The sequence below is a fragment of the Gymnoscopelus braueri genome, assembly GCF_963280865.1.
Source record: "Gymnoscopelus braueri genome assembly, chromosome: 15".
In the NCBI taxonomy this organism is placed as follows: domain Eukaryota; kingdom Metazoa; phylum Chordata; class Actinopteri; order Myctophiformes; family Myctophidae; genus Gymnoscopelus; species Gymnoscopelus braueri.
In genome coordinates, this window is record NC_137620.1 from 25,852,599 (window position 1) to 25,867,975 (window position 15,377).

Below are 15,377 nucleotides of genomic sequence, written 5' to 3' on the forward strand. Positions count from 1 at the left end.
TGAGTAAAACAAATACAAGAATACAAGAACCGCTGCGGGGCGAGCGGTCCGCGAATAAAATGGGGGCGAGCGTGTTTTGGGGCGAGTGTTCTGGTTACTGCGCTCCCTCCATCCACGAAGACCACCCCAACCCCTGAACGTGCATTTGCGCGCTCTCTCACATTATAAATAGTGCTTGAGTTCCGCCGGCGAGTCTTGGTCGTCAGAAACGCTCAGGGTTGCAGCAGATCAGAACATCCCCCCCGTCTTATTTACTCCATTCTTTATCAGTTTTTTTCCCAATAAGAAACGCACGCTTCATCCATCCATCTCCCTCCCCCCTCACCCTCTTCTTCTTTTCAAAGTCCAGTTGTTTGTTTGTTTTTGCGGCCAGTTGCATGCATTGTGCGTCTCCAAAAATGGTTTGCGAGACTAAAATCGTTGCGGACGAACACGATGCTATACCTGGGACCAAAAAAGATTCTATCATCGTGTCCTCCTCGCAGATGTGGACTTCTTCTTCTCCCTCTCCTCCCCCGTCCATCGCGGCTCCTCTCGACCCGGTCGAGGAGGACAAGGAGGAGGCTGTGAGGAGGAGAGATTCGGTGTTCATTCGCGAGTTCGAGCGCGGGGATAACTTGGAGGTGCTGCGCATCTTTAGCGAGGGTATTATGGAGAGGATACCCAATACAGCCTTCAGAGGGCTCCGACAGCAGTCCAACACCCAGTTCTTATATGCTCTACTCACATGTAAGTAACTGTAACATCCTCCCCAGTTCTTATATGTTCTACTCACATGTAAGTAACTGTAACATCCTCCCCAGTTCTTATATGTTCTACTCACATGTAAGTAACTGTAACATCCTCCCCAGTTCTTATATGTTCTACTCACATGTAAGTAACTGTAACATCCTCCTAACTAACACCCAGTTCTTATATGTTCTACTCACATGTAAGTAACTGTAACATCCTCCTAACACCCAGTTCTTATATGCTCTAGCCTACTCTCATGTAAGTAACTGTAACATTCTCCCAACTAACACCCAGTTCTTATATAAATATGCTCTATACTCACATGTAAGTAACTGTATAACTAACATCCTCCCAACACCCAGTTCTTATGCTCTCCTCCTCACGCAAGTAACACAAATACAGTATATAGCCATACATCCAACACCAAGTTGTTTCTAATCCTCACAAGTAACACACACCCATACGTATGTTTTTCTCTCACAGAAAACTGGAGAGTTCCAGTTGTTGTAGCCTAGTAACTACAATAATCTCACACATATAGGCTATCCATCAACATTATGCTCTCCTGACATGTAACTAAAGTCACACAAATACACCCCACAAATACACATATCAAAAACAACGTATCTTAAAAGGTTCGTTTGTATTGGTTATAAGCTTCTATTTGTATAATAATAATAATAATAATAATAATAATAATAATAATAATAATAATAATAATAATAATAATAATAATAGGCTAATAATAATAATGTTTCATTATGTTATGTCGACCTGTACACATCCATCAACATCGTTTATCTGCTTTATATGTAGCCTATCATATGTTTTCCTCGGCATAGCGCAGGGCAGGCATGTTGTTGTGCTCATGCAACAAAAGGCATGGCCACGCGCACGCACGTGTGCATGTGTGCATAGCGGGTGAGCCTGCTGGTTATCTGTTGACATGTCGATGCCGTGGCGTGAATGAATGAATTCCAGGATTGCCCCCCCAGCCCACGGTGTGCGTGCGTGCGCATACGCAGTCCCCCCCGATTCCCATCACACACGCGCGCGCACGCACGTTATTCCATCTGCGCGCATGCATCCTCGCAGGACACTCCCCGCCCCTGCGGAGTATGCAGCAGCAGCCGTGCACACATCTCGCAGGCTTTGTTTATGTTTGGCGCACACACACACACACACACACACACACACACACACACACACACACACACACACACACACACATTCATACCACTTCATTTACTGATGAAGGATTTACAATATCTTAAAATGTAGGCTACAATTAGACAACACGTCGTGACAATACAGTTACGCACATTTAAAAAAAAGTATGTGCTATTACGCACTCAATATTACGCACTTAGTATGATGTGTTTGAGGCTCGCTTGAGCTACACGGTTCTATGTTGGTTAAGAGACTTATCCTACATCATTTAGATGTATCGGTCAAATGGCGTTAACTGCTGGCAACAAACACGGGGGGGATGGAGCACATGGTTGAGTTCTCGTAAGGTCACACCGCGTCGTGGTGCAATGGAGTAAAAACTCACGGGCAAGGCAAGATGCAACGCAGCATTCATCCACCTCCACCCAGTGCCTTTCTCTGTGTTGCTGTGTGCGCCCCCCAGTGTACTCACCAGTGTACTACTCCAATGTGTTCTCTGCCAAACAGAAACTCTTGTCAAATATAGTCCTGCTTGGTGCCATGTTGAAATATAGTACTCTAATAACCACTATTGTTTGCTCTGCAAGAAAAGCCTTTGCTGAATGTGATAATGCTGATTTGTGAAATTAGTCAATAGTATTTATATAGTCATCATGAGACTGTTGATACTTGCCTGTGGATATGTTCTGAATAAGCTGATATTCTATTTTGGTTAAATGTCTAAATAATGCCACTGTTCTTTCTCTGCTTGTGTTTTGTGTGGAGTTGAATTCTGCCCAAATCAAACATGTGATTCTCTTTTCTGACAGGTGTCGTTTATTTTTCTTCCATTTCTCCATAGTAATGTGCTTTGTTATGACCAAATCCCTCACCTTGACCTGTTGCGCCCCCTTCATTCTCATGGGCGCACGCTACTACTACAGCGTGACAGTTATCCAAAGTTATCTGGACTATGCTCTGCACACGGACATGGCTGACATAGATGCATATTACATGAAACCCACAGGTAAGAAGGGCTTACACAAGATCTCTCGACACTCTGTTTGAAGAATGTGCAACTCAAAGGTGTGCGTGCGCATGCGTGTGTGTGCGTGCGTGTTTGTCAGCAGGTGATGCTCGGCCGCCAAAGTGTGTTTCTGGGGTTGAGGTAAATTGCCCGGTGCAAAGGCACACGTAGCTGACATGAGCAACCGTGGACAAACATTACAAGCTTCCAAGATGATACAGCAAAATCCAGAATTTAACCCAGAGTGTAAAAACTGGGGCACATTTTTACATTCAATATGTTAAATTAACGCACAGGATTTTGCGGTGCTCATCTTATAAACTGAAGCTCAACCATCATCACAAAATGTTCAGAAAGACAAGACAGACGCACGTACATGCACACACACACACACACACACACACACACACACACACACACACACACACACACACACACACACACACACACACACACACACACACACACACACACACCTAGAAAACTAGAATGAGGCTAGATGTTAAGAGTTTACAGAGCATTCTTCAGGCAGAGGCAAGCAAGTCGTCAAATGCAGCGTGTCTCTCCTTTACTCGCCCCCCTCTCTCTAAGCTTTACATGGTGTCGTGGAGCACACAGGGCTATTGATCGCGCGGAGGAAACTGCTGATACACACTATAACGTGCACTCAGTGTCGTCTAAGCTAATTTCCTCTACTAAGGCTTCTTATTAGAGAAATCAATTCACCTTATAGGGGCTTCAACTATTCATTCTCCTTGAGGGCGCTAACTCTCATGCTTGTGATGCCTGCCCCGGTGACAAATTAAGAGAAAAAGTTATGTGGACACGCTATTGAAGTTACACACACTCTCCCTCTCAACTTGTGTGAATGAACATCTTAGGATCATTTGTCCCCTGCTAGGCCAGCACAGGTGGGTAACGAAAGGCAGGCATTGGTTAAGCCCCGTCAAGTGATCACTGCCATACCCCGCCCACCCTGTCACAACCACAACCACAACCACAACCATACACACACACGCACAACATGCACACACGTACGCACGCAGTCTGACACTGGCTTGGTAATCCACTGCATACACAATTGCAATTTAGCATTCCCATTATTGCTGGCGGGCTGTGATGGTTTAGAGGGGTCAGGCACCAGTGCCTCTGGACAATGCTAATGACTACAGCCATGCAGACAGAATGGGCCCACAGGGAAACCCACCTGGGCTCGCTCAGCCACGCAGGCCTGGTGGAGAGGGACTGTGTTTATGTGTGTTTGTGTGTTTATGTGCAGTGGTTCAAGGACCCCCAAATGATATGTACTTGGCCGCAAACCCCCATTTGAAACAATTTTGTGCCAGGTAGTACGGTACCCCCATAAGAGACAATTTTTCAAGATTTGTTACAATTTTTAAAGAATTCCAGATTTACAAGCTCACAACGCGTCAAATTGATGATTGTGTTGCATTGTGGTTATACCTTTTGTAGTTAACTGTCACTGTACCTGCCTGCCCAATGAGTGACGGGCTCACACTCTGCATAAAATATTTAAAGGGTTATGTTTTGTTAATTGTTTCATTGGAAAGAGTCTTATGTTCATGGTCCAAAGTCTACCTGTTGTTTCAGAAACCCTTCCACCTCAACAGAGAGAGAGAGTGTGTCTGTGTGTGTGTGTGTGTGTGTGTGTGTGTGTGTGTGTGTGTGTGTGTGTGTGTGTGTGTGTGTGTGTGTGTGTGTGTGTGTGTGTGTGTGTGTGTGTGTGTGTTAGGGCATTCACAACTAATGATTTTTACTAGTCGACTCATTTGACCAAGTACTAGTCGACTAGTCGACTAGTCGAAATTTACATTAAAAGAAAAAAAAAAAAAACAGTTGGGGGGGGGGCATTGTTTTAATGCCATCCTACTACTATATTACTATTATTATTATCCTCCTGCCCTTATTTTTATGGCGTTTTAAGGGAAGCGCTTCTGGCACAGCAGCACATTACCACAGCAGCGTCTCCAAGGATCCCCATTGCCCAATAATAGGCTTTTATTGGGCATACTTTTGACCCCCTTTTGATAAATAATAAAGTCAGGAGGATGATAATAATAGTAAGATGGGCCTATTACTATGGCATTAAAACAAATTAAAACAAAAAACATTTTTTTTTTTCAACTATTCGACTAGTACCAACAGAGTTGACTAGTGGTTATACTAGTCGACTAGTTGGTGAAAGCCCTAGTGTGTGTGTGTGTGTGTGTGTGTGTGTGTGTGTGTGTGTGTGTGTGTGTGTGTGTGTGCAGGTGTGCGTGTGTCCATGCAGTGAGCTTATCAGCGGGGGTCCTAGAAATGAGAATACATGACCCTATCGTTAGTGCTGTGAAGTGTGCTGCTTGAAGCTCATGACGCCAAGGCAATCCAGACATCCAGTTGTGTGACAGGAAGCTGAGCCCCAGGAGGCCCGACGCTATTACACAGTCCCACTCTGGGTACACTGTCTGCATGCCTCGACTAGCAGATCAATGCTCTTATCTCCTCTGTGAGTTTGTGTTTGTGTGTGTGTGTGTGTGTGTGTGTGTGTGTGTGTGTGTGTGTGTGTGTGTGTGTGTGTGTGTGTGTGTGCGTGTGCGTGTGCGTGTGTGTGTTCACAGTCGCACCTTTTCTATGCGAGGGCTAAGGTGTAATTAATGTAATTAGTACTAACTCCTATAAGGGCACTAAAGAAAGAAAGTCCTCAGAGCGCTCTTAATAACAAACCCACTGACTCCTCCGCTCCCCACCTCCTTTTGGAACCAATCAACCAGCCAGCGATTGCCGCTCCATCAATCTTAGATGAATCAATACGCGTCATCAGACGGCGTGTTAATGGCTATGGTACATCTGGTGAGGGGAATGGGATGGCAGAATGGAAAAAGGTGAAAAAAGGACAAACCATAATGAAACGCAATTTTTAGGTTTTATTTAATATTCAAGTCTTGTAAAACAGCAATAATTTTACAAGATTCAACAACAAGGGAGGAACTCTGTTTGAAATGCAGGCTATGATGGAGGTGTGTATTATATCCATGCTGTGCATGGGCGAAGGTGAGATTATAGATGCTGCCTCTGGTATTCTTGGCCTTTAAATGAGTCCAGGGTCAGTCTCACGCAGCACCCGGTCTAGACAAGAAAGCAGTATATAATGCCTGCCTGTGTGCATGTGTGTGTGTGTGTGTGATAGAGAGACACCTCTGTTCCAGAGGACAGGGAACTGTTTCCTTCACCGGTACCTGCTGCACTTAAATTAGCTCTGAGTAAGGGAGGGTCAGACAGAAGCGGAGTGAGGGAGGGTTAGAAAAAAAGAGGGTGTGTGAGGGGACTAAGGGAAGTGAGTAATAGATAGAAAATGGGAGCATTGAGCATGGGGGAGGGGGTTGCTCCTCAGCTACAAGCTATATGTGTGTGTGTGTGTCTGTGTGTGTGTTTAGGAGAGATTAGATTGATAGAGAGATCTAATCAGAGAGAGAGAGAGTGAGAGAGAGAGAGAGAGAGAGAGAGAGAGAGAGAGAGAGAGAGAGAGAGAAAGAAAGAGGGAGATAGGGCAAGAAAGAGAGAGAGAGCTGGGTAGCTCACAGACAAAGGGGGTCCCCCCAGGGAGACATCTCTGCCATGTCAGCTGAAGCACCTCGGCAAACACAAAATTAATTTTCCTTCCTTCCTTCCTTCTTTCCTTCCTTCTTTCCTTCCTTCCTTCCTCCCCCCCCCCTCCCCCCAGCGTGCATTCTTTATTCTACTTCTAAACCTTCATTTCTCTCGACATGCCTCACATTCTCAGCATCCCTCTTGCCCTTTGAAAAAAACAAACAATAACCTCGGTCCGCCTCTACACCTCCCATCCTCCATCTCCTCTTTCTTTCTCGCTCATTGCTCTTCAGACTGTGGAGGTGTGTGTGTGTGTGTGTGCGCATGTAAAATGGGTTATCCTTTATCCCGTGGAAAGAGGAAGTGATGCTGCATGCCGGCCAAGGAAACATTGTTTTGGGATAAAATTATAATAATAGTGATAATAATAATAATAACAATTTACTTATTTGATCTTTATGTGTAAATTGTTCATTAACCAGAGAAAGTGGCCTGTTGTCGACATGTGAGCCACCACGGCTAGCTACAGTACATACCTCGCATGTGAGCCTTGAGAAAGGACCATGTGGTTTCCATTGAACCCTGCAGCGTAGTTCGCATCTGGGTTGAGAGAGTCAGGTTCTGTGTCCGTGTGTAACCGCACACTAGGGTTCGGGGGGAGGGGTGGGCGTCCGGCCGAGGAGAGAGGAAGGACCTGGCCTGCAGTGGTAAAGACACGTGTTAAGTCAGAAAAGAGCCAATCTAATCGTAGATCCGCCACATGCGAAGTGATAAACCAAGGCAGTAAAATTGCACATGAAGGCGTTGCCCCTCAATGATGAATGCGTCTTAGCTGATGGAGTTGTAACAGGGAACGATGTGTGTGTCTATACTCGTGCCTGTGACTGCAACATATATGGCAATGGATCGATCTCCTATGCAAATTGGGCATCATATAGGCCACCTATACAACAGCACAGGCTGCATTGTATATACAGTATGCCTGGATTCACATTAATAATTGTCACGCATTGTTGTGTATTCGTTTACGTACTGTATGCCACACATCCATGTTCATGTACTGTATGTGAACATGTAGCGTGTGTATGTGTCCTCCCTCTTGCCCTCATTCATCAGTGAGCTGTGACAAGAAGGAGAAAATGCTGACGTGTGGACTTTGAGAGTCAGATCCATACACCCAGCATGCACTCTGATCCCCAGGGGAGAGGCTCTATATGTGTGTGTGTGTGTGTGTGTGTGTGTGTGTGTGTGTGTGTGTGTGTGTGTGTGTGTGTGTGTGTGTGCGTGTGCGTGTGTGTGTGTGTGCGTGCGTGCGCGTGCGTGTGTGTGTGTGTGCGGGGGGGGGGGGGGGGGGGGGGGTTGGGTGTTGTTTCTTGCAATGAAAATAGGCGATATACAAGCTTGTAGAACTGCTATTTGTGTGTGTGGTACACTGGTGCGCAACTAATGATAAATAAGGCGTTTCACTTTCAATCGATCTGCTGCAGCTAAAAAGCAAAGACGGTAGACAAGTAGGTTACTCTCAGCAATCATAGGAGAACCACTGCTATAGCCACTAAAAACAAAAGCGTGCAAAGGCTCCTTGTTCCTTTTCCTTTGAACACAAAACGAATAACAGAAGAGCACACCTTTCTGTGTTGTCTTTCACCCCCCGGTGCACGCACGTACGCACACACACAGAAGAAAGGCACTAATGAGGTTTTGTTGGGGCTTCCACCCACAGAGTGCTGGTTGGGACAGTGCTTGGCTTAACCACTTAATTACTTTGTAGTACGACAATAGCCAAAACAGACCATCTAGAAATGTTGGCAGTTTTTTGAGAATGTAAAAAATAAATAGGGATGCTTGGGTTAATATGGTGAACCCACATGAACCCTAGCGTCCCTATTCTGGGGCGAACATTCTGGACAATTTGCAGATCTTTGTAGATCAGCTATGTTCGGCCAAGACCTTTATTGAGGAGGGAAAAGGGGGGGACCAAGTATAGCCTCCTGACCCAGGTCAACTAAGTGGTACAGGGTTTAAGTAACAGAGAAGTGAACTACTGCACTGTGAAGTCGCGTCACGGTCTAGACTGAATGCTTATCAACTGAATTAGCCCTCTAGCTTTCATCTGAGGGGAAAGACCAAAATCTCATTGGACAGCATCCACAGCGTGTGACTGTGTGTGTGTGTGTGTGTGTGTGAGATGTGTGTGCGGCTCACACCACATCACAAACGAATATCTAAAACTCCCACACTCATATCTATGAGTTCCAGTTAGAGAAATGAGACCCATCACATTAAGAAAACAATAATCAGATGTTTTCATATGAGTCCTTGCAAATTATGTTCAGTGCTTCCTCTCTTTCTTGCTCTCTTGTTTTGAGTGTCATCTGCCACCTCCCCCCCACCTGTGTAGTGTGGTATTTTCTACCCATTATGGATGCTGGTCAACCCCCCACCCTCTTCCCCTTCTGGCTTGGTCACTGATCATTTCAATCCCGCCTCTGTTACTGTTAATGAGAGTGGGTGCTCTGCTTTCTCGGAGAAGACCAGATTATTTCTCCGCCTCGTCTCCCATTCTCTGATATTTTTCTTTTTTTTAATCAAAAAATCTTACCCAGAGAGGGAGCTTTGCTGACCAGGTCTTTTTCATCCTCGCCCCGCTGCACACACGCCACAGGCATTCACACCCCTGAGATGTCTAGGGGGGGCGATCACACTGAGATGCCAGAAACGCTTTGCCAGCAAAGAGAAAACATTGTTTTCCTATGGTACTGCTGTATGCTCCTCTCTTGCACCGTGTGTCTTTCTAGCAGTTTTTAGACGGGCATCAAAGTTACAATATTCTCAACTTTTCAGCACAATACGCAGTCATCAATGTCACACGGCCCAGGCAGCCAATCAAAGCAGTGGGCTTGACTACTTCACCATTTGCTTTCTGTTTTGATGCAGGTACTAGATGTGGTAGGAATGGTGGGAAATGGTACATTCAGATAAGTTTGATATAAGCAGTGAACTACATAATTAAAGGTCACCCCATTATCCAATGGAAAAAGCTTGATGCCTGCTTCAATCCTTTTTTCTAGGCGCATTTTGCCCGATGCACTTGTTTTGACTGCTGCCATTTGCTGTGACCAATGAGAAGTTAGGTGGCTTGCTCAGGGGCACACTGGCAATAGTCATTTGAGGGAGGAGAGAGCGTTACATACTGTGTGTTACACATTTTCTGTCTAGTTTTACTCAGCCACTGTGGGGATTGTAAACAGGAACCATAAGTTGTCAAGTCACAAGACATACCGCTGACCCTTTGGCTCACATCGCCATCCAGTAAGCCAGACAGACAGACAGACAGACAGACAGAAACAGGACGGGGGAAGATTTGGCTTCCTCCAGAGTTTACTCTGACCATGACAATTAAAGAGAAACTTACAAAGGGCGAGTGTGTAAGGTCTCTGGCCGAGGGACTGTTGGCTGTTTTGTGCATGTAACCTGCGACCTGTCGGTTACAGGATCTCTCCACAGCAAAGCTGTCCCCCAAAAAGCAGCAGACAGACACATTAGTCAGTCTGTGCTGTTCTGTATCCACACACAAAAAGGGCAGTGATGTGTGCGTGTCTGTGTGTACAGTATGTGTGCACGAGTGTGTGTGAGAGAGAGAGAGACCGTCCATGCTCGACCTTGCTCCATCTGTCTGACCCACCCCGACCGGCCCCCCTCAGCCTTCCTCCAGCCTGTCTCGATGCAGGTGTGCCAAAATTGACCAGCCGTCAAAGCAGTTACGCGCACACCAATACAGCAGAAGAAAACAAAGAGCCTGTAGCACTGCGCTCCATGACACAACCCCTCCACATCCTTATTTCTTCCACAAGTTGTTGAGCAAACAGTGCAGTAACATGGTCTTCACGAATCACATAAAAGACGTTTGCGAGCCAAACTTTGCTCGCCATCTCCTCTCTCTCTCTCTCTGCTTTGTTTTATCCTGCTGTCTATGTCTCTCTGTCTCATCCGATCTTCAGGGAGAGACATCTCAGAGGTGGAGATGACAATGACAGCTTATCGGTGCTGAGCGCCTCTATATCCGCAGAGGGGGCGACGTCAGATGTCAGATAGGGCAGATGTGAGGTTCCTTGAGCCACAACATCAGGAGACATAGCATTAAGTAATGCAGACAGGCAAGCAGGCAGACACACACACACACACACACACACACACACACACACACACACACACACACACACACACACACACACACACACACACACACACACACACACACACACACACACACACACACACACACACACGGTCGGTCGGTGTGCTTGCCTTCCTATGATGTACTGATTTCTGGCACAGGGCTCAGTTCAAACAGATGGTCAGGGGAGCTTTATGGACACCCATTCCACAGACACACACATAGAGACACTGGTGGACTACCGCCAGTCCACATGGCAGACCTGACCTCTCGATATCAAAATGCAGACGTGTTACCACTGACAGTAGGCAGGATTGGGGGAAAAGACCAAATTGACAGAGAATCCCCTCCCTTTACCTGCTGTTTAATGCAATATGTCAAAACTACACGTCCACCACCACATGACTCAACATCTCTGGTAGGCCAATTTGATATCAAGCAAAAAAAAGACGGGTTCCAATAACGGCGTGGCGTCCCTGTGGATCTCTGACGTTTCATGCTGATTATGTCATATTGATGATGTATTTTTTATGATACCAGTCTGGCTCAAATATGGAGGGGCGGCGGAAAAGCCATGGTTTCTGTATTATGTCATTGGCTCTTGTGTGGGAGGAGGGTGTGGCAGCGGCATACCTGTTGCTAAGGCGACCTATGTATGACAGTCGTTTGATAGCCCCCTGCCTGAGGCCCGCCATGCGGTACAGATCCCCTCGGGGGAGAGGGGGTCATTGGCATGCATCGTACTGTGTGATGTCATGTGGATTTGTGTGTGTGTGTGTGTGTGAGAGAGAAAAAAAGTAGAGTAAAGGGGAGAGAGGAGAGAAAGTGTGTGCGCGAGTGTGTGCATGCATACAGGCATGTGTGCGAGTGCACGTTAGAGCATGGGTGGGAGGAGGACTCATGTTTATTTTCTGCTAGTAACTATCTGACTGCCAGCCAGGAATATTTATTTGTATCTACTATCTATCGACCAAACAGATGGGATGTTAGAACAAATACTTGCACAAATATTGCTCACAACACATTGCAAAAAAACAAAAAACAATAATAAATGATGAGAACTACCGTTCATTTCAGTGACTCAAGTCATTTTGTTCAGTTCACTAAAAAGATTAGTTCCAATAATTTATTCACCGTTCACCGTTAAAGGTAGGGTAAGTGATATTTTTGGGTTAAAACAAAAAGTATTTTTTTTAAAGGTTAAAGCACTATATTCTGATAGTAATCATTGCTATAGTGTTTGTTCAGTAATCTCTCCAGCTCTTTAATAAACAGAAAATACATTTTCCGGTAGGTGTCAAAATCTCAGCCAATGAGGAGAAAGTACCCATTTTTAAGCTTCATCTTTACAGTGTTCCAGTTCCAATTTTGCCTGCTCATTTCTTAGTGTCATCACTTCTAATTTCACTTGTTTAATCTATATCCTGATTGAGTTCTCTATTCTGATTGGATAAAATTGGAAATGAAACTGAAACTGAAACGAAAATGCATTTTCTGTTTTATAAAGAGCTGGAGAGACATGGAGACTCCTTTTTCTGAAAGAACACTCTATAGCAATGAGTACTATCAGAATATAGAGCTATTTAACACTTGTTTTAACCAAAGAAAATCCCTTACCCTACCTTTAAGTACTTCTGATTCCGCCCTCCTCACGCTGTTCAGTCCAATGACGAACACACACAGAGGAAACTGAATGACTTGAGAAAAGATAACTTTGAGGAAAACTAGTTCATTCTGTTCACCAAAAAGAACCCGTTCCTTCGAACAAATCACTCGCGAACAACCCAACACTACAATCAGTGCCTTGCCTTCCGCCCATGATTATAAGAATGATATTGTAAAATTGTAGTGTTCCTACCCAATTAAGATCTGGTGGCCGAGCATCATCTGCTGAAATGTCTATATCTGACTATGTCTGTCTGTCTGATTTGTGCCTGGCTGTGTTTCACTTTGTCCTGTTACTGTACCTGTCTGTTTGTCTACCACCACTCAATCTTAAGTGTTTACTCTGAGCTACAGCCGGTCTCTAAAGTGTGCTCTGACATGAAATAATACGCTAACATTCTGTACCCCTATCTATGGTATGGTTTTCTCTGCAGTTTGTGGGTGTTGCTAGTACCATACGTTTCACTATCACCTTATGTGCTCTCACAGGCTCCGAGCTGTAAGCAACAGCTGAGTCATTCAAGTAATAGCATGAGCTCGTTGTGTGGCTAATGCAACTTAATAGCAGTCAGTCACTAGTCAGTGCTTTCCTCATTTGTCTTGTCCCTTTATCCTCTTTTCTATCATCTCTCCTTCACTTCAGAGCATTTAAGCTGTCATAGCATGATGTGATGCTGTTTACGGGAACAGAGGCTATTCACGTGGCTTTAATTTTCTGATGCGAAGTGTTCTCATGCCGTCTCTCCACCCACCTTATGTTACTCATCGATTCTAATGTCATTTTATTTCCAGAGGCCATTAATGGAGCGTATTTTGTTAAGTGGGCCCTGCCTGACCCCTGTGCCATTAGGGTAGATTTGCGAGGCTAGTGCTGTATGCAATGAGCAGAGACACAAAGCATTCTCATTGAACTGCTCTTAAAGGAATAGTTCACCCAAAAAAGAGAATTCTGTCATTACCGTATCTACTCACATTAAAGGACGACTTCACCCATTTTCAATTGTTCCTCACTAATGCTCATTATAATATGGTACATTTTTTGTCAACTCGGTCTGTGTCTCAGAGCAGGGCTGTGGACAGTTCAGAAACCCGCCTACCAGTGACATCATCGATGGGGAATCCAAGCTAATAGAAACTGCAGGTTTTCTATTCCTTGAAAGTTAGCATGCTATAATGGAAGCCATTGTTCTTGCGTTAATAACAAATAAAAAGACAAAAAAAAGACTGAAATGTCCACAGCCCTCCTATGAGACACAGACCGAGTAGAAAAAATGGTACCATCTTATCATGAGCATTAGTGAGGAGTCTGAGGGCTAATTACTGTATATGAAGATAGGTTGAAAATGGGTGAAGTCGTCCTTTAATGCCAGTTCAGAAACACACAATTAAAGGGGCTTGCCAGTGAAACGTCACAGCAGCTTTCTCCCAAAACAACTTAAGACAATAGAGCACCGAAGTCTGACGTAATTTACACATCCTACCTGGGTCGCGGTCCCCCCCCCCCCCATTCTGAATTCCCATAGACGTGTTTAATATCGCCAAATAAGAACTGTGTTCCAAAAATAAACAAATGACCCCGGCGATTTTACTCTTATGGATATGAAGCATCAACTGACGGTGAGAAAACGCTAATGTTACTTCCGCCGAATTAGTCACATTTTCGCCAATAACAGACTGTATCAAATATGAGTGACTGACTATCATAAACGATACAGAACCTCCTCCCTGACAATTTCGCAGAGACAGTTTGTTTATTTTTGGACCCCAATTCTTATATGAGACGATTCTATAATGACTCCATAGAGAAATTACTTTACGAACCAGGGGATGAACGGGTGACGTCAAGACTTCTGTACTCTATGGTGTAGATTTTTGGGTGAACTATTCTGTTAAGCACATGAACCCTAGCATTCATATTCTAGGGCGAACATTCGCTGAATTTAGCAGATCTACAAGCTCACAATGCGTTTCAACATCGCGACGGGTTGTGAGCTTGGCTATTTCTGATCGGGAAAAAAAACAAAAAGATTTGGTGTAGAGGGGAAAAAGGAGCAGACCAAGTATAGATACCTGGGTGGGACCCCAGTCAACGAAGTATATACTATGTAGGGTTTAAGTGATTAAGTAAACTTGATATGTTTCGTGTGAAATATCTGTTAGCTATGTGTTTGGCCCTTTTCTCAACTACCAACCAAGTATACAAAATGGTTTTGCTTGCTGACTTCCTACCAAAATCTAACACTGGATGCCCTCTGTTTTTCCCTCTGTCAGGATCCTGTTTCTGGGTGGCAGTGTTGGAGGGCCGTGTGGTGGGCATTGTGGCAGCACAGGGCCACGAGGACGACAACACGGTGGAGCTGCGTCGCATGTCAGTGGACACCCACTACCGTGGCAAGGGCATCGCCAAGGCGCTCGGCCGTCGCGTCCTGGAGTTCGCTGTGCGCAACAACTACGCCGCCGTGATCCTGGGCACCACCGCCGTCAAGCTGGCCGCTCACAAGCTGTACGAGTCGCTGGGCTTTCGCCTGACGAGCCAGAGCGAGGACTACCGGCTGCCCGGCATGAGCCGCTCGCCGCTCGAAAGGCTCTTCTTCCAGATCCGCTACAGCCGCTACCGCTTGCAGCTCCGCGAGGAGTGAGAGAGGATCGCCAGGAGAGGGAGAGAGAGAGAGAGAGAGCGTGTGAGAGAGAGAGAGAGAGGGGAGAGAGAGGATGGAGAAAGGGAGATGGAATAAAGAGAGGGACAGTGAGAGAACCAAGACCCTCCTTGACCTGCCGTGACCAAGTCCTCTTCCTCCGACAGCTTTTATTTATTTTGTATTGTTAGAGTTTACCTCTACTACTTAACTTCTACCACTTCATTTTTAAAGCCACTAGCATTTTTGTTTTTTAAATTACTATTATGATTTTGTTGTTGTTGTTTTGTATTATACTTTTTACACGAATAAGAGTTTGTTTTCCCCCACATTTCTATTAGTATTACCCTCACCACCACACACACTTTTCTTATCGTTGTAAGAAAACAATAGATCTGGA

At 45.2% G+C, this 15,377-nt stretch overlaps 1 protein-coding gene across 1 annotated transcript; it reads left to right on the forward strand.

Moving 5' to 3' along the window:
- Positions 1-377: 377 nt before the first annotated feature.
- On the forward strand, positions 378-14,980 carry nat8l (N-acetyltransferase 8-like; the record flags this gene model as incomplete). The annotated part of the gene is made up of 3 exons (XM_080451464.1): positions 378-729; positions 2,744-2,908; positions 14,613-14,980. 3 exons carry the CDS (start codon positions 378-380, stop codon positions 14,978-14,980), a joined length of 885 nt encoding a protein of 294 aa, XP_080307590.1.
- Between the last annotated feature and the right edge of the window lie 397 nt (positions 14,981-15,377).